The sequence below is a fragment of the Labeo rohita genome, chromosome 18, assembly GCF_022985175.1.
Source record: "Labeo rohita strain BAU-BD-2019 chromosome 18, IGBB_LRoh.1.0, whole genome shotgun sequence".
NCBI classification, from domain to species: domain Eukaryota; kingdom Metazoa; phylum Chordata; class Actinopteri; order Cypriniformes; family Cyprinidae; genus Labeo; species Labeo rohita.
This window is the reverse complement of record NC_066886.1, coordinates 5,263,307-5,283,295: the sequence shown is the minus strand read 5'-3', so window position 1 is coordinate 5,283,295 and position 19,989 is coordinate 5,263,307. Positions and strand designations below refer to the sequence as shown.

The 19,989-nt window shown below is 34.8% G+C and overlaps 1 protein-coding gene across 1 annotated transcript in view; it reads left to right on the top strand.

The window, feature by feature from the left end:
- Positions 1 to 19,989, top strand: part of shank3a (SH3 and multiple ankyrin repeat domains 3a) — a 290,274-nt gene that overhangs the window by 107,095 nt on the left and 163,190 nt on the right. The window contains 2 exon segments of the mRNA XM_051134506.1: positions 12,752 to 12,955; positions 18,196 to 18,267. Coding sequence (XP_050990463.1) covers positions 12,752 to 12,955; positions 18,196 to 18,267 — 276 coding nt within the window.

The window sequence follows — 19,989 nt, the reverse complement described above, 5'->3', positions numbered from 1 at the left end:
TATAAATAAAAATATTTTGTACATAAATATCATATTTCTCTTAAATATATACATTAATTTGTGTGCATTTATATATACATATTAATTAAACACAGTACACACACATTTATTAGGCAAAATCAAACTTTTGTATGCGATTAATCGTGATTAATCATTTGACAGCCCTAATTTAAATGTCATTTATGATATATTTCAGTGTGATTATTTATTTATTTATTTATTTGCAGCAGTAAACAGCTTATTGGAGGGAGATAACAAAGTAAATTTCAGTCTTTTCAGTCTTCCACTGTCCATTCTTCAAAATAACTTCTTTTGTGTTCTTTTGTGAAAGTCATACAGTACAGTTTTGGAACGTCATGAGAGTGAGTAAGTGATGATGGAATTTTCGTTTTTTGGGTGAGCTACTATAAAATGCATTTGCGTCTGAGCGTTTGCCCATTTCTCAGTGTGACAGGCTTGAAAATACAGTCTTTTTGCTCAGGCTAGTAAAGCAGAGAAGCAGAACACTGGTTAAAAAAAAGGCCTTCCATCTTTCCATATTACTCACATTTTTTTCTCTTCCTTCATCCCTCCGTCTGTTGCCGTCTGTCACGCTCCCCGTCTCAATCGACTTTTCCTTCTTGTTTATTTGCTTTTTGTTCCCAAATGGCCTGTGGTAGCACAGTGGGCTTGAAAGACAGACGCAGAAATCAAATCTTTTCCCTGTGTGTTGGTCATCCTCACACGCCCAGCTGAGCCCCGTCACCGCGCCGTCCCGCCAGGCTTTAACAATCTCTCAAGCACACATATTGAGGGGCATATGTCAACACCCATGAGCTTTTTGACACTTATGGTCACAGTAAATGTCATTTCCAAGAAGCTGTACGATTTTGCCATTATGAGCTTTTGAGAAAAAGGTGCACTAAATGAAATTTAAAGTGCAAGTGATGCCATTTTTCTACTTCGTTATCAGTGAAAATAGACTCATAAATTCCCAAAGATAATGTGAATTTTACTTAATTTTACAGTAGCCGACAATGGCATTTGTGCTTCATGCGCTGTAACAATTATGGCATTATCACAATGTACAAATAAAACTTAATTTCTAATTTTCAATATGTAATTTGATTAGGTTTTAAAGTTTATGTTTATTCATGTGTTATAAAATGTTTTGAGTAGTTACAGTGGTTTTTGAGGTGGTTGCTGGGATGTTTTAAGTCAATACATGATTTGATGTGTCATTCACATCTCTAGCTCATAAAGTTTAAGTTTAAAGTTTAATGATTTAGGTTAATAGTTTATTCAAATCTATGGAAGCCTGTTTCCACCACTGAATAAAAAGTAAAAAAGGTAATTGCGACTTATCTCATAATTCTTTTTTTTTTTTTTCTCTTTTTGTAAAATGTAACTGTTTTCTCAGAATTGTGTGATATAAACTCATAAGTTGTAATTCTAAGACAAAACCCTTACAATTCAGTGAAATAAAGTAAAAAATGCAAGACATAAATTCACAATTCAGACTTTTTTCCCCAGAATTGTGAGTTTAAATCTCACATTTCTGACTTTATTTCTCAGAATTGCAAGTTTAATTCTAATAACTCTGCTTTTTTTTAACCCATTGCAAGTTTATATCTCGCAGTTGTGACTTTTTCCCTCACAGTTTTGACTAGATAACGTGCTATTGCAAGTTATAAAGTCAAAATTGTGAGATTTAAACTCAGTTGTATGAAAATAGTCAATCTTTTTCCCCCCACCTCACTTTATAACAAGTAATTGTTTAAATAAAAAAAGTCTGAGTAAAGACATTAAAACTAAGAGAAAAAGTCATATGTAAACTCACAATTGCAAGAAAAAATATATAAAAATATATAGAGTCACATTTGCAAAAAAAAGTCAGAATTGAGAGTTTATATCTTGCAATTCTGACTTTATAACTTGAAATTGTGAGTGTATATCTTACAATTCTGAGAAAAAACATTGCGAGAAAAAAGTCAGAATTGTAAGATTTAAATTTTTAGATTTTTTTTCCCCTCAGAACAGGACTGTATAACTCGCAATTATGAATTTAAATCACAAAATTGAGGAAAGACGTCTGAATTTAGAGAAAAAAATTCAGATGTAAACTCACAACTGTGAGAAAAAATATATATAAAAATGATGTAGTTGCATTTTTTGCGATTAAAAAAGTCAGAATTGGGATTATATCTCCCATTTTTTACTTTATAGCATGCAATTGATTTTAAAGCTTAAAATTCTGAGGAAAAGAGTCGGAAAAAAAATCGGAATTGTGAGATGTAAACTCACAATTATGAGAAAAAGTTGAAATTGTAAGATAAGTCGCAATTATCTTTTTTTATTTTTTATTCAGTAGCGGAAATGGGCTTCCATTCTCACTATCCTTATGCATGAGCAATAGTAATAGCAATGGTTGTCTTAGCAGATGCCACTAATAAAGTTTGTTTAGTGATGAAAGCATAAAAGTATAAATGTGTGTAAGTAGTACATTTAATAAAATGCTTTATAGGTCTCTGCTTTCGGTGTAAAGATCAACCAGCTGAGATATAACCACAGTGTGTTTTCATGCATCGGTGTCTCTTAATTAGAAAAACTTCAGCCTCAGCATGTCCTTCAGGATGTGTGTGTGTGTGTGTGCATGTTTTCACACACTGACAATAGCTAATTGAATGACAAGTATGTCTCTCCATAAACTGTTCTTGTGAGTTTAGTTCCCTCAGGCATCTATTATGCGGTGATAAAAGAAAACAGCCCACCTACAGTCTTCTACATGTATGTAAGCGATCCAGAAAGCACTTAAGAGTTTATAGCCATGTAAGACTTGACTTCCAGGGATTTGACCCTTGTGAAATACATCCAGTTGGGGAGTCGGATGAAATTTGGTCTACTTTGCAGCCTTTTCTGGTCATAAACTTTCTACTTAGACTGTCTGACCGACATATAAAATGACCAGACAGTTTATTTTGGTTTTATGTCACATTTATCAGCAGTTAAATTTGAAATCAGTGATGCCACAGTAATAAACCCAGAATATGTGTCCAAAGTCCTGCAAAGCAAAGTGCATTAAACAGCTAAGTCACTCAAACAAAATGTGATGGTAGACTGCCGCAAATTTTTACCAAAATCTGTGTCTGGTTCTTGCTCAGTAATGTTCATTGGAGCTGCTCGCTACCTTGTATGCACAATTTTGTTGCCCAGCGGAGCACTAAAACCTCTGCACCTGACTCACAGAAATTACACAGCAGGCAGCCAGTAAGATTAGAGCTTTTTTAAAAACCGTTGGCCATATTTTGCATTTTTGTTAAATTAATAGGGCCTGGAGGCAATGATATACAGGCAATGTTAAAGAATTACACTGCATCAAGTTCTATTAACAGAATTGTGTATGTCCTAAAAACAGCTTTTGTAACTAATAAATGTTGAATAATTTGTTTAGTAGATTTTATATATATTTAAGTAAATATTGTGAACACATTGTGAATATTGTGCAGAAAATATACATACATGCATATATCGTCCATCTGCAACCCTGCTTTAGAGGCGTCTACATTGGCTCTTGGCAATATATAGTTTGCGTTTACATAATAAATATCTGTGTGTACTGTGTATATTTATATGTATGTTTTTAAGAAATGTATTATATGTAATATATATGTATATATAATATAAATCATATATAAATATAATCATGCAATTAATCGTGATTAATCAGTTTGACAGCCCTAATATATATATATAACATATATAAAAATTAGGATTCAACAAGATAGAATTTATGTCTATTTATTTGTACACAATAAAGTATTTAACTAAAATATACTGTACATAAAATATGTATGCGTCTACATTGGCTGTCAACATACTTATAGGTAGATTGTTAATGCATACACAATAGTAAGACAAATACGCCTTGACAGGATTGATATAAAGACAACATGCAAATGGTAATAAACTTTTTAAAGATAACAGATTTGTCTATGTGCATTGTGGTCTTATGGCTCTATGATTTGTTCATCTAGCAGCTCTGAATTCTGGGCGCATGTGTGAGAGAGAGCGTTTTTAAACTAGACTATAGGGCTGAGAAGGAATCAACACACCGTGTAGACTGAGCTTCTCTTTCCATCATGCTTCTCTGGCTGTGTGTGTGTGTTAAAAACCACAGGAAAGTTTCACACAGCCAAACTTTTAACTCCTCATGAGTGTGTGACCTGCGTTTCAGAGCTGTATTTGTCATGTCACATAAATAAGTTAGCACTCCGTTGATTGTTGTGTGAATGTTCTTCTCACTCTCTCTTCTCACTCCTGTTTTCTCTGGAAGTTTTTTACAGCTTGTCAACTTCAGGTAGCGCTGACATCCATAAGATCTGGGCTCCTTCAGAGCTCGCTTTGTACATGTGAGAAAGCTTTTACAGCGGAAGTTTCAGCACGTGACAATCTGACAATCTATAGCATAATAATATAGATATTTAAACTCGTGTTGTTATATGCGTCATGTATACTCGTGTCATGTTTTTATATACATGGTGCAGTTGAGTTTTGTCATATTTCAAACATACAGGTTTGAGGATGAGTATTTGATAACAGTGTTCATTTTTGCTTGAATTCTTCCTTTAAGACCTTGACATGCTGAGAAAGCATTTATCCAGCCATCTCACAATGACTTTTTGAGAATCAATCATTAGTAACGATCATTTTCCAGCCATTATATCTCCTCACACTGAGCCTCAACTCTCCTCATTTACGTCAGGTACTGCTTACTGGTTAAACTACCTGTGATGACCTAAATGAAACCAACAAAAGAAAAGACAAGAATTAGAGATCTGCTGATGTGTCCCTTCATCTCATTATAACTAGAACATATGCTGCTGCTACATTTAGATGTTCCTCAGTGCATTGGGATTCGGTTTTGATGACAGAGAGAAAAAAGAGGGATGACCAGTCAAGTGTATCAGCACAGAACGTTTTCCATATCTCATAATTACTTCACCACCTAAGAAACAAAATGCGTACACACAGGAACAGCGTTTAGTAGATTGTACACAGATAAGCAAATAGCTTGTTCATGCTGTATTTTATTGTTTTTTCTTAATCGTTGTCTCAGAGGACATCATAAATACCAAAGCAGTCAATGTCAAATGTCACGGGCCATAATTTTTCGGCTGCAAATAACAGGACTTTGTTAGTTTAATGGTTCATTGTTCCAAGCTCAAGTGTAAATATAGTAAATATGGTCAACAAAATATTCATATAAAATATTTAGCTAACCGTTACCGCGATTTCAAAATAAAAGCTCAAACCCTCAGTCTGACTTTAAACGTTTTCATGTCCACATATTCAAGAAGTTATAGTGGCTGCAGCATTTTTGTCGATAGGATATGGCCAAATATTAAAGATTAAGTGGACATTTGAATTTAAATATTGTTTGGTTAATATTAAACTAGGATTAGATTGTTTAGTAAAGTGTAAACACAACCCTCTGCAGTTATAATGCGTAATGTACATGAGTTTTATTGTTTATGGTGCATTTAACAGTTTTGTCCAATAAAACCATATGATTAGTTGCTTTTGATACTTTATTTAAACTAATTATTATTACCTCATTGCTTTTATATGTGTATTTTGATCATTTTTAAAGGCGATTGTTCGCTTGGGTCTATTTTTATTACCACTATAGTAAATTAAATGCTTTTGTCCGGATCCGTAGTTATGATTCTACTCTATAGACTCACAAACACAAGTGTTGAGCTCCATGTTGAGGACCCCTTGTCCTCCAGTCAGCTCTGGATAAAGTAGTGACCACTTTTCTCAATGGATCGTATGCTTTTTACAGTGTCAAGTGTGTCATGTATTTAAATGATGATGGTTGTTTGAAGTTTTAAGATTAAAGTATATGTTGATAACTAGTCTTTGTATCAGAACTGGTCTTTTCTCTACCTGTGGTGAGAAACTTGACACTTCAGTTTCCATGTTCTCCTTGTTGTCTTGTCTTCTCCGGTCCTCGGAATCCTTCTTGCTCAAGATGTATGAATTGTAAGAGAGTTGTGTTTCTTTGCATGCTTGTATCAAGATTGTACACGTTTGATGTGCCTCTTAAAGTCAGCGCATGCTTTATATACTGCTGTATAAAGATTATCAAGTGGGCTTGGGCTTGTTTTCTGTCTCTGGTGATGAAGGTGTTTCATCTTCACTGTGCTCAGACTGACAAAAAGAAACTGCAGCTCAGCTTGACTGTGTAATGTAAAAGCAGCTTGTTCCCTGTCTATTCCTGTGTCTCTAGATATTGCTCTTATCATTAATTTTTGTCCTTCTGTCTCTCTAGTTCAAAGCAGCTTTAATGAAAGCTTTTGACTTGTGGCTTCTTGGACCAGAGCAAGTCCTGTCACCTGTAATTCAGACTTAGTGTCAGACAGCATTGTACGGACTATTCACAGACTGTCTGCTTATTAATTTTTAGACTTTTTTGTCTTTTGACAGAAATATCCTATAAATTTAGGCAATTTTTTCTCACATCATTAAGTAGTCAAATTTAAGCGTGGTAAAATTATATATAAATATTTGTCTGTGAACTTTTTATGAAAGTGAAAGTGGGAAATTAAGTTAATTAAATTATGGAAAATTATGCCAAATAATACATTTCATATACACTACCGTTCAAAAGTTTGGGGTCAGTAAGACTTGTAATAGTCTTTAAAGTAGTCTCTTATGCTCATCAAGGCTGCATTTATTTGATTAAAAATATAGAAAAGAACAGTAATATTGCAAAATGTTTTTACAATATAAAATAATGTTTTTTATTTTAACATACTTTAAAATAGAATTTATTCCTGTGATGAAAAGCTGAATTTTTATCAGCTGTTACTCCAGTCTTAAGTGTCACATGATCCTTCAGAAATCATTCTAATATGCGGATTTATTATTAGACTGATCAATGTTGGATAATATCAACAGTTGTGCTGCCAAATATTTTTTGGAACCTATGTTTTTTTTTTTTCAGGATTCTTTCATGAATAACAAGTTTAAAAAGTACAGTGTTTATTCAAAATATAAATATTTTATAACAATGTAGATTATTTATTATTAACTTTTAATAAACTTTTAATTATTAACTTAATACATCCTTGGTGAATAAAAGTATTAATTTCTTAAAAAAAAAAAAAAAAAAAAAAAGAAACAATAAAAATGTACTGACCCCAAACTTTTGAACGGTAGTGTATATACTTCATATATATAATATACTGATATCGTATATATTTTCTATAATAATGCCTATATATGAAACAACCTGCTGGCAACAACTTTGACTTTTAACATTGTAAATATCTTGCAGTATTATTTTATTTTATTTTATTATTATTATTATTTTTTTTAATATTTTATTTTGTTTTATGTTTTATTTTATTTTATTTTATTTTATTTTATTTTTGTATTCATCATTATTGATGAAACCAAACAATTTTTTTACAGACAAAATGAACACTGCCTGTTGCATACAAAACTGCTAATAGCCAAATCTCAGTCTCCGATTTGATTGGCTGACTTTACATTAAATCCACAAGTTTTTAATAAGTCTGCCTGGATACAAAGTTCCCAGGCTGTGCGTTTATTCTTCTGCCCTCAATTAATTTACAGTTGTGAGTCTTTAAAGCAACAGTTTGAGTATGTGAGCTGTTAATTCATTCCTGCCGTTTGTTTTCCCCACTGTATCTGTACCAGATTAATTATTAATACTGTTGCGAATGCATGTGCAACATGTTCACACACTAACGCACACATTAGCAAACTCCCGTGGTGGTTGTGGCGTGCCTCATTGGTCAATGAGCCCTCACTATGAGTGTTTGTGGGGAGATAACACCCTCTCGACTCAACAAGCTCTCGTCCTCTCTCTTGGCCAAGTGTGTATGTGTTTGTGTGTGTAAATGATCATCGTGCCGCAAGGTCTTTATCCCGAGCATCGCTGAGTAAGACTTTTTCATACCGAAGTAGCCAATCAACATGACCCTGCACTGCAGAGAGTAGGGAGTTTGTTCGTTTGACTTTTTCAAGTCTTTCTCATTACCGGGACCCCTGGAGACCCTGCATGTGGTTTTAGAGAGCAAAGGCCCAGCCTGCTCATTTTCAGCGCCTGTCAGTGCACACCGTCAGAGGACTAGAGCTGATCAGAGCGTTTAGAAGGACAAAATGATTGAAGGAAGTTACTGTATCCACCTTTTTCTTACCGTAAGGGTGGACCATTTGTAAATTTTATGGGTGTGGCTTCCGGGGTCATCCGCGTCCAGCTATTTTTAGCTGTACAAAACGTCTCACCCATAAGCTTACTTCAGTGTTGAGGAAAAAGGTGGATAGTTGAATGGGAAATAAAAAAAATAAATAAAATAAAATAAACAATATTAAATGAATAGAAATAAAATGAAATAATATGAAATATGGAATAAAATAAATAAAATAAAATATAACAAATAAAATATAAAATTTAATTAAAAATTAAATTAAATTAAATTTAAAATATAACAAATATAAAATAAAATAAATTAAATAAAAAATAATCTATAAAATTAAATTAAAAATATAAAAAATGTAAAATAAATAACGTGAAATAAATTATAAAATAAATTAAATAAAATGATATATGAAATATTACATTATATATATACAATTATATATATATTCATATAAAAAAATTGTAAATCATAATTAAAAATAATAATAAATCATAATTTTATACCTTAATTTATATAAAAATTACAGTATATTACATTTTCAATATATACAAAATACAACTTAATTTTCAAGTTTTCACTTTTCGTTAATATTTAGGTGCCGTTTTAGTCAGCTTAAAATTGATTCGTTAATAATGTGACAAAATACTGGCTAAATTTAAAGGATATTTGTGACAAAGGAAAAAAAAAACCCTGATAATAATTATATCAAACTGAACACTCACCAGACCGTCTGTAAATAGATGTACATACTTTTACATTTTTTAAGCATAATTTTTTAAATATTTTGCATTGCCTATTGCATTGAGTTTCACCAGTAAGGAGAGAGAGAGAGATTTGTGGGAAGGGGATTTTTTATCTGCATATGTTGTCCCCTCTCTCTCTCTCTCTCTCTCTCTCTCTGCAGTAAATCGTGTTCAGTGAACTTATTCATTTGAGGCAGTGCGGTCTTCCTTCGATGATACAGTGTTGTGGATCCGACTCACACCAGTGCATTCAATTTGCAATAGACATCCATTCACCTGTTACACAAACATACATGGCACTCACACATATACTGTATTTTCCACACAATTACCTTTAGTGGAACAAAAATATCACTTTTTGTCTTCTCTCTCACACACACAATACCCTACTGCAGTAAAAGCCAGTCTTTCTGTGCTGAATTTGGCCTTGAGTAAATTCAGCATTGTGAAATGTATCTCTGATTATTTTAACTTTTATATTTTTAAAAGTATTGGTTTGATATGTATATTTGGTATTTGAACCAATGCAGTAAAAGTATCTTTGACAGAGGTCATATCTGTGTGTGGTCTTTGAGAGGAGTGGCCAAAAAAACTATTGCATCTGAATATTTAATTAGGTAGGCGTGAGCAAGGTATAGTTGTAGTTGTGTTTACAGCTAAGACTAAACAAGCAAGTTTAGTCTTGCTTGTGCTGTTCTTGTGTTACATTTTCCCTGTTTTATTGAAAATATTCTGTCATAGTAAACATAGGAGCAGGACACAAGTACATGTATTGTACTTGGGAGAAAGTTACTTGCTGTCAGTTGTTACTCTGCTATCTTTGCTACAAAGTATGATAAAATGTGAACATCAGGTTAAAAAATAGGAGGTCAGTGTCACTTCTAGCATCATATGGGAGCATTTACCATTCAAAGAGCATTAACTACTGATGAATGAAGAAGCAAATTGTATGCAAGCTGATATTTGAGACTTGTAAGTCTTGTAAGTGAGAATATGGTGCTTTTAGTTGTTGTCTGGGGTCCATAAGCCAATCCTCTTACAGGGCTCTGGAGAACATTAATTGCCCACAGTTAATCACTTAAATTAATCACCACACTAAAGTGGACGTTTTTAAATACTAATAACTGTGATAATCAGATTTTGCAGTCTAACTGTTCACTGACAAATTCTAGATCATTATTTATGGGTAGAGACTGTGACAATGCTTTATTTAAAGCCTGCATATACATTTCTAAAGATATTCTTAATGCACTAAAGCCTATACTAATCTGTATGTTCTTATGAATAACTGCAATCCCAATTATATATTCATGCTTTTTTATAATTACTCCTCAAAATGGTTTAATGCATAAAAACACAGCGTTATGGCATTTTCACTGCATGTGTGCATGCATAGCATGATGTGTTTTTGTGTACCTGCATGCGTGTGACAGTGATGGACTGTCCCTGTCTCATTCTCCAGATGTGCTTTATATCTCTACTTCACGTTTCTCTGGAGGCCTGCTGCTTACCAAAGCCCTATTGAGCGAACCCGCCACGTTTTCCAGCCAAACAGAGTCATTGTGCGTGGCTGTATGCATGCAGCTCAATCAATGCATTGTTAGGAATCTCTCTCTCCTAAACTGATGCCAATAGAAGCCTGTTATGAATTTCCTCAGGCTAATACTATCAGCATCAGTCCATGAGTTCAGGGAATCACATCAGCATTGTGTGAGAACAGCACTGCCGATATGGGCGTATGGGAGTATTTGGGGATGTGTGCATTATATGTTGAAGTTCTAATTTCTGGCTAAATTTATGGACAAAGAGACAAATGGAAAGAGATGTCTGTGTTTGTAAAACAATGTGTGTAAAACTATAGTTTTGTCCCAAAACCTAGTGATGCCACCTACATAGACAGCTTTTACTTATTCTAAGGTTGTTTCAAAAAGTTGGCAGCAAAATTAACCTCCCATTTAAGATAACTTAATTGGTCTAAATTCTAAATCAATCCTAAGGCAGTCTAAGGCAATTCTACACAGGCAGTCCCAGAATGCATTGCAGTAACCTCAGTGAAACCTCAGTTAAGTCAATGGTAAAAGATATCAATAAGTACAGTCCTGTCTAATTAAAAATGAACTATGACACAGTCCCAAACCCCACACTAATAATTATTCTGTGCTGTGATATAAAGCAGACAAGATATAATCATTATCAGTGTTTATACGTCCAACATTTTACAAAATTATTATTAATATAAATATAAATAATATAAATAAATAAATATATATATAATATATATATATATATATATATATATATACACATATATTTTTATGTAAATATATATAATAAAATATATAATATTTATTTATATGAACTCAGTGTTTATATCAGTGCTATTTTAGTATCATTTATTAACTGGTATATTAGTTATTAATGTTTTGCCTATTATTTTGGTAGTTTCATTTGGCATTTTAGTTTTAGTAATTTTGTTATGTGTGCCATTATTATTTTGTTTCTATATTTATATATTATTTTGTTTCTATATATGGAGATTTAATTTGATGCTCCCACTGCACATAAAAAAATATATTAATATTGCACTTTTTTTTGTTACTAATAATAATTCAAATGTGATAATACTAGTATATTTTAATATACAAAATGCGTATTGAATACAATTTTTTAGAGCTGTCAAACGATTAATTGTGATTAAGCGCAGAAAAAATTAAAGTTTGAGTTTGCCTAATATATGTGTGTGCACTGCGTGTACACAATTTTAAATGCCATACACACTTGGCTTGGCCTTAAAATTGAATCTTGGCTCTGCTTTTATTGTAAATCTCAGCATTTAATTTGTGCTGTCCATAGGTTCTTGTTGGAAATAAGAATGTAAGTGTGACATGAGACGATTGTATTATTGTATTGAGGCGTCAGTTCCATTTGTATGTTGAATAGAGGTTTGTCGTTTAGCAGCGTTCTGGTTTTCCTCTTGTTCTGAGTTTAAATAGAGCTGAATGCGCTCCAGTCTGCTGTCAGCACGAACGAAGATAAACACAGAAAAGAGTGATGAAATTTAAGATTGAAAATCAAGAGGAACGGCCGCAGTGGAGGCTGTTGTTATCCCCGGGAAAACAGAACGAAACACAGGCTTAACTTCAGGGGAATTCTGCACACAATTACAACTTTCTGAGACGCTTTTCTTCTTATGTTCGTGTGTGTGTGTGTATGTGTGTTTCAAACTGATGTCCTCTCTCCTCCCCATCTTTGTCTTCTTAATACTGGGCTCTCTGGTAAAATAAATGCAGCAGACAAGAGTTCAAAGCTGTATTTGATGTCGTATTTGCTGAGAGGAGAAGCGAACAAAAGCGCTGAAAGCCTCTCTCACTCTTGCTTTCTCTCTCTGTCCCGGTGGTCTGCTGGTTCTCTGCCTCTAGTAATCAGGGTGCTGTGGAAAGGGCAGGGGTTGTGTGCTATTAGTAATGGTATAGAGGACAAAGACACGGGTGAGAGGCTTAACTGATACACTGCTTGATTGGGGAGTGAGTTCACTCTCAAATCTTCAGTGTTGATTTTGGGGCAAAAGATCCACAAAGTCACAGCACAGAGTAAACTCTGAAAGACGACGAGAGGAAGGATTAGGTAAGAAAGAAGAAATATTTCTGGGGAATGTTTCTCGAGCAGCAAATCAGCATATTGGAATGATTTCTGAAGTGTGGCACTGAAGACTGGAGTAATGATGCTGAAAATTCTGCATAAAATTCATGTAGATTTTTCTGACTTATCATGTCTCTCCATTTTTTTCCTCTGCAGAAATGTATGAAGTTTAATGTGGAGTCGCCCATCTGGTTGTCTAAACAACGAATCCTCTGCACACTCAACCAGAGCCTGAAGGATGTGCTAAACTACGGCCTCTTCCAGCCTGCGTACAACGGCAAAGCCGGGAAGTTCCTGGATGAGCAGCGAACACTGAAGGAATACCCGCTTCCCGCCATCTCTCCTGTCCCATATCTGGAGGTGAGGGTCTTCTCTGAGTCATATACATAAGTCTATTGTGCCCATGCTAATTGCAAAGTTACCTAGAAATGTATGTGGTTACCTAAAAATATATGGATGTGTATTTGAGGATATTAAGTAGTTGAAGCCCTACTCAGATGGTCATGCCCCCAAATCCCGGCATAATTCACACCCGGGTCTTGACACTCAATATGCGCCCCAATAAAATAAAAGCTTGGCTTGCTTACAGTGTGTTCAGCAGATTTCATTTTGGCACCTTGCCATCCTGAGTATATCTCCATTGTTCCACTCTTGCTGTCAGCCTGTGTGGTCAGGGATACTCCGATTGTCATTTCAGCTGATTTATCATTCCAATTTTGACTTTTGGGGTCCGTGGAGAAAAGAGCATTTGAGAGAGAGAGAGAGCAAACAAGAGTCGGCTTCTGAAAAATGACCTCTCCATATTTCTGCTGTGAGCAGATAAATGACAGAAAGAAATCATTGCCTTTATGCAGTTAGGCTCTTTCTGAATGTGTTGCTGAATTTGGAGCTGCACTGAATTTATTATGAATGTCTCCTAGGTGCCATAAACCATGACAAGCATGAATTAATGTCTCAGCCTGTTTGCCATCAGTTAAAGACACACATCTATATTAGCCTCTAAATATGTTTGACTCTGTAATGGACTTACTGACATAACCTACAAATCCTACAGTCAGTCAGCACAACACTGAATCATAAAAAGATGTGATAAGTCATTTTTATCTATCTATCTATTTATCTATCTATCTATCTATCTATCTATCTATCTATCTATCTATATCTATATCTATCGGCCTGTCGGTTTATCAGTCTGTCTATTGGTCTATCTATCTATCCATCCACCCATTCATCCATTCTTCCGTCTATCTATCTATCTATCTATCTATCTATCTATCTATCTATCTATCTATCTATCTATCTATCTATCTATCGGCCTGTCAGGTTATCAGTCTGTCTATTGGGTTGTCTATCTATCTATCCATCCACCCATACATCCATTCTTCCGTCTATCTATCTATCTATCTATCTATCTATCTATCTATCTATCTATCTATCTATCTATCTATCTATCTATCTATCTATCGGCCTGTCAGGTTATCAGTCTGTCTATTGGGTTGTCTATCTATCTATCCATCCACCCATACATCCATTCTTCCGTCTATCTATCTATCTATCTATCTATCTATCTATCTATCTATCTATCTATCTATCTATCTATCTATCTATCTATCTATCGGCCTGTCGGTCTGTCAGTCTGTCGGTTTATCAGTCTGTCTATTGGTCTATCTATCCATCCATCCATTCTTCCATCTATCTATCTATCTATCTATCTATCTATCTATCTATCTATCTATCTATCTATCTATCTATCTATCTATCAATCTCTATATCTATATATCTATATCTATCGGCCTGTCGGTTTATCAGTCTGTCTATTGGTCTATCTATCTATCCATCCACCCATCCATCCATTCTTCCGTCTATCTATCTATCTATCTATCTATCTATCTATCTATCTATCTATCTATCTATCTATCTATCGGCCTGTCGGTTTATCAGTCCGTCTATTGGGTTGTCTATCTATCTATCCATCCACCCATCCATCCATTCTTCCGTCTATCCATCTATCTATCTATCTATCTATCTTTCTATCTATCTATCTATCTATCTATCTATCTATCTCTATCTATCGGCCTGTCGGTCTGTCGGTCTGTCGGTCTGTCGGTCTGTCGGTTTATCAGTCTGTCTATTGGTCTATCTATCTATCCATCCACCCATCCATCCATTCTTCCATCTATCTATCTATCTATCTATCTATCTATCTATCTATCTATCTATCTATCTATCTATCTATCTATCTATCTATCTATCGGCCTGTCAGTTTATCAGTCTGTCTATTGGGTTGTCTATCTATCTATCCATCCACCCATACATCCATTCTTCTGTCTATCTATCTATCTATCTATCTCTCTCTCTATCTATCTATCTATCTATCTATCTATCTACCTTTCGGCCTGTCAGTCTGTCGGTTTATCAGTCTGTCTATTGGTCTATCTATCTATCAATCCACCCATCCATCCATTCTTCCATCTATCTATCTATCTATCTATCTATCTATCTATCTATCTATCTATCTATCTATCTATCTATCTATCTATCTATCTATCTATCTATCTATCTATCGGCCTGTCGGTTTATCAGTCTGTCTATTGGGTTGTCTATCTATCTATCCATCCACCCATTCATCCATTCTTCTGTCTATCTATCTATCTATCTATCTATCTATCTATCTATCTATCTATCTATCTATCTATCTATCTATCTATCTATCTATCTATCTATCTATCTATCTATCTATCTATCTATCTATCTATCTATCTATCGGCCTGTCGGTCTGTCGGTCTGTCGGTTTATCAGTCTGTCTATTGGTCTATCTATCCATCCATCCATTCTTCCGTCTATCTGTCTATCTATCTATCTATCTATCTATCGGCCTGTCGGCCTGTCGGTCTGTCGGTTTATCAGTCTGTCTATTGGTCTATCTATCCATCCTATCTGTCTATCTATCTATCTATCTATCGGCCTGTCAGTTTATCAGTCTGTCTATTGGTCTGTCTATCTATCTATCCAGCCACCCATCCATCCATTCTTCCGTCTATCTATCTATCTATCTATCTATCTATCTATCTATCTATCTATCTATCTATCTATCTATCTATCTATCTATCTATCGGCCTGTCGGTTTATCAGTCTATCTATTGGTCTATCTATCCATTCACCCATCCATCGGTCTGTCTATCTATTAATTTATCCATTCATCCATTCTTTTGTCTGTCCATCCGTCTATCTATCTGTCTGTCTGTCCGTCCATCCTTCGTTCTGTAGTATGTCAAGTAAGTGTATTTACAAAATCAGAACACATTTGATGTTTATTATTAAATATGGAGGATATTTTGGACCAGTGAGATTTCTCTGTGGGTGTGGCTACACAATATGATAAAATAGAAATCAAGAGACCAACAAAACATGTTGCGTGTCATTGAACATTTCTGGTTGGAACATGAGAATCACATTAACCCTATAGACATGAAGACTATTTAATGATAATGTTTAAATGGTAAACTTATACCTTTAAATGCACTAGACCCAATGTCTGATAAAAAGTGAAACTGTCAAACGTGAGTGATATACCACGTGTGTGAAAAAAGAGGTGGAAAGGCGTTGCGTTTATGTGTGTTTCATCATTCCCCAAAGCAACCCGCTGCACGTGAACAGTCCACAGTCATTTATTGTGCTCTCATTGCTCCTGGCTAAGCGTTGGCACGCTCAGACCCGTCCCGGTACTTCAGGCACCATCACTGCACAGCAGATGGTCCATCGACACACTAGCAGGTCTATAGATCCGTCACACACTGGCCTGACAAACCCAACTCTCATAGTGAACAGAACTTGCCTGGCTTTGCAAGATAGACTCATAGATGGACAGATACAGGACACAGTAATGAAGAGATGTGACTTGTCAGATCTCAGTGGAGGAGAGGGATGGAACTGTGGTTGTCCGCGAGGCACTGCCCTCTTCACGGGCACGTGGTTTTGTGTACAGCGCTCGCTTCTGCAGCTTTGGTTCATGGCGATTTTGGAGTGATGTTTTGCAGTATGGTGTTGTAGTTGGTGTCATGCTTTGGGATTGATGGCGCTGAGGTGCAGGACAGAGGAATTCTGGGTAGTGCTGAGAATTATAGTGTCGGCTCGCTTGTACTGCTACTGCCCACAGCCAGGGAGACGTGTAGCACAGCAGCGGGATCCTGTGGTGAGTTCTGAGCGTATAAGATCTGTTCACTCTTGTTGTTTGTGAGCTTTTGACTTGTTTTCTGTTTGATCATGACATTTTGACTCGGTTGTTCCGAAGGCTTTTCTTAATGGCCTTGAGTTTGACATTACTTTGAGTTTTCAGTCTGCCTCTGAGTTTCTTCAACTTTGCTGTTGTTGTCATGGTTGAAAAGTTGTTTTTTTCCCCTCAGCTCATATCTCAAGAAGAGTTTTTGTCTTATCAGTTTTCTTGGTATTTAAAGTGATAGTTCACATAAAAATGGACATTGTCATTATTTACTAAATTTAAGACATACAGACTGAAATTTAAGTCACCATTCTGTGAAATCCAAACATCTGTCCCAGCTTTCCTCTGTGCATTAATGATAGAAGAAGTTAATGAAAGAAGTAGACCAGTGAACAATGACTTAAATTTTGGTTTGTTCCTAGCACAGCTAGCATATGCGTTCGAAATGTAGGGAAATACACTAACAGTAAGATTTTTAATGTTTTTAAAAAAGTCTCTTCTGCTCACCAAGCCTGCATTTATTTGATCCAAAGTACAGAAAAAAGTACAATTTTGAAATATTTTACTATTTAAAATAACTGTTTTCTATTTGTATATATTTTAAAATGTAATTTATTTCTGTGATTTCAAAGCTGAATATTCAGCATCATTACTCCAGTCTTCAATGTCACATGATCCTTCAGAAATCATTCTAATATGCTGATTTCCAGTTCAAAAACATTTATTATTATTATTAGTAGTAGTAGTATTTCCAATTTTTAAAACAGTTAAGTAAATTTTGTGGTGCCTTTACATCTTTTTTTTTTGAAGCCTGAAAACTGTTTAGATGCATGGAAAAGAAAAATAATAAGTCATACAGGTTACCAAAGACATAAGGGTGAGTAAATGGCCGAAGTGTGTAATTCTTTTAATGTTTTTAAAATACTTTCAAAAATTCAAATAAAAAAAAATAATTCAAAATTCAAAACTTTACTTAAAATTATTTATCCATTTTTATGTTGTTATTGTAATTTTTTTTTCTCCCTAAAAGTGTCTAAGTGTTTCAAAAGTCTCCTGTTGTCTTGTTCCTCATGCAGTTCTGCTCGTTTGCGTCGTGTTTTGACTGAATGTGCAGTTTGTTGATTCACAGCAGGTTCTCTGTTCTCTGACTGTGTGATCCTGAGCCCAGCTGTAATGTAGATGTGCAGATGTTTTAGCAGCCAGCTCACAGTTATGATTACAGTAGTTCACACTCGAACAGAATCTGTCTGCCTCCACTTCACAGATTCAGCAAACATGACAGTCACTGAAGAATGTTAGCGTACGCACTTTAATGAACGCTAAAATTGTGATATCCATAGTGATATAAACCTAATCAATGTTGTTTTTCTGGTTTTGGCAGTTTCGCTACAAGAGGCGAGTATACACACAGACCCACCTGGATGAAAAACAGCTGTCGAAGCTTCACACAAAGGTAAGACAGGAGTGTTAGCCTGTTCCTGTACCCACAATGCATCTGGCTGATCTGCTTTCACTACAGACACACATTTTTTAAAAGTTAGGGCGGTTACTTTTCCCAGCGCTGGTGGTAGGTTTAATATCATTTTATTGATATTGGTGTGGCAAATTATTATTTTTGTTGAGGAAGAAATAATTGTAGTTAATAGATTTTTTAAAAATATGCTTTTTTAATTATACCAGTCTCAATTTAGACATCCTGAGATGAAAATGACAACCCTATGTAAAATTTGTTTTTCTAAACCACGTTGTGCCCTGCAGAGGAAGTTTGTGTAGAAAGCGATTATAAGCTAGTCCCATCTGCCGCCTAATGGTTCCTGAAATGCCGAAGATGTTGAGGTGTCATTGAGCTGTTTAGATGGATGATGATGATGACGACGGTAATCATGAGAAGCATGAAACTCTGGGAGAGTTTACATGACCGTAACCTCCTCTGCTCTTCACAGATCAACAACACTTCTCATAAACACACACGGCAATGCGCTGCAATTACCAGCCAGTCCAATCAACTCCCCTCTCATCATGTTAATGCTGCTGTTTTTGGCCCGTCTGGCCTCCACGAATGAGATCTCCTCTCATCTCTCCTGGAGAGTCAGAGTTATGGCCTAAATCAAAATGAGCCATTAGCGCAATAAATGGAAATCAATGTTGGCTTTGTACCAATTTCGGCATCCTCATGTCAGTTTGAATCCTCTATTCCATTCAATTAGACTGGAGCCTTTCTTTAGATGACGACGATAATACCACGCGTCTGACAGCGTCACCCTGTGTGACCGTATTACGGCAGCGAATGAAATGAAAAAGTCATAATCAATGAATAATCCACACTTGTACTTACTGAAGGGTTTGTTCCCCGAACATTTAAATTCTGTCAGCATTTGTTTGCAGTAATGTCATTCTAATGATTTTTAATGTTATTATTTATTGAAACACAAGTGGTCGTTTTTAGTAGAATATTCATGCTGTACTTCGACATGTAATGAAAGTAGATACAGTATGTTGATACTGTAACCACCATAGACACTGACAGCACATATGAGGGTTTTCCAATATTTATAATTTAGTTAAAAACTAGTTTGCATTTTTGCTCTCAAGCTCCAAAAATTACAAATAAAAGTGTCATTAAAATGTCCCATAAGATTATAGCCTGCATTTATTTGAACCAAAGTACAGCAAAAACAGTACAATTCTGAAATATTTATACTATTTAAAATAACTGTTTTCTATTTGAATATATTTTAAAATGTAATTTATTCCTGTGATTTCAAAGCTGAATTTCTAGAATCATTAGTCCAGTCTGCAGTGTCTCATGATCCTTTAGAAATCATTCTAATGTTATGGTTTGCTGCTCGAAAAACATTTATTATTATTATTATGTTGAAAACAGCTGAGTAGATTTTTTTCAGGTTTCTTCTTTTTATTTAAGCTTTTTATTTCAGATAAATGCTGATCTTTGGATCTTTCTAATTATCGAAGAATCCTAAAAAATTTACTTAACTGTTATAAATATTGACACTACTAATAAAAATATTTCTTGAACAGCACATCAGCATATTAGAATGATTTCTAAAGGATCGTGTGACACTGAAGACTGGAGTAATGATGCTGAAAATTTAACTTTGATCACAGAAATAAATTAGATTTTAAAATATATTCAAATACAGCTTTTTTTAAATAG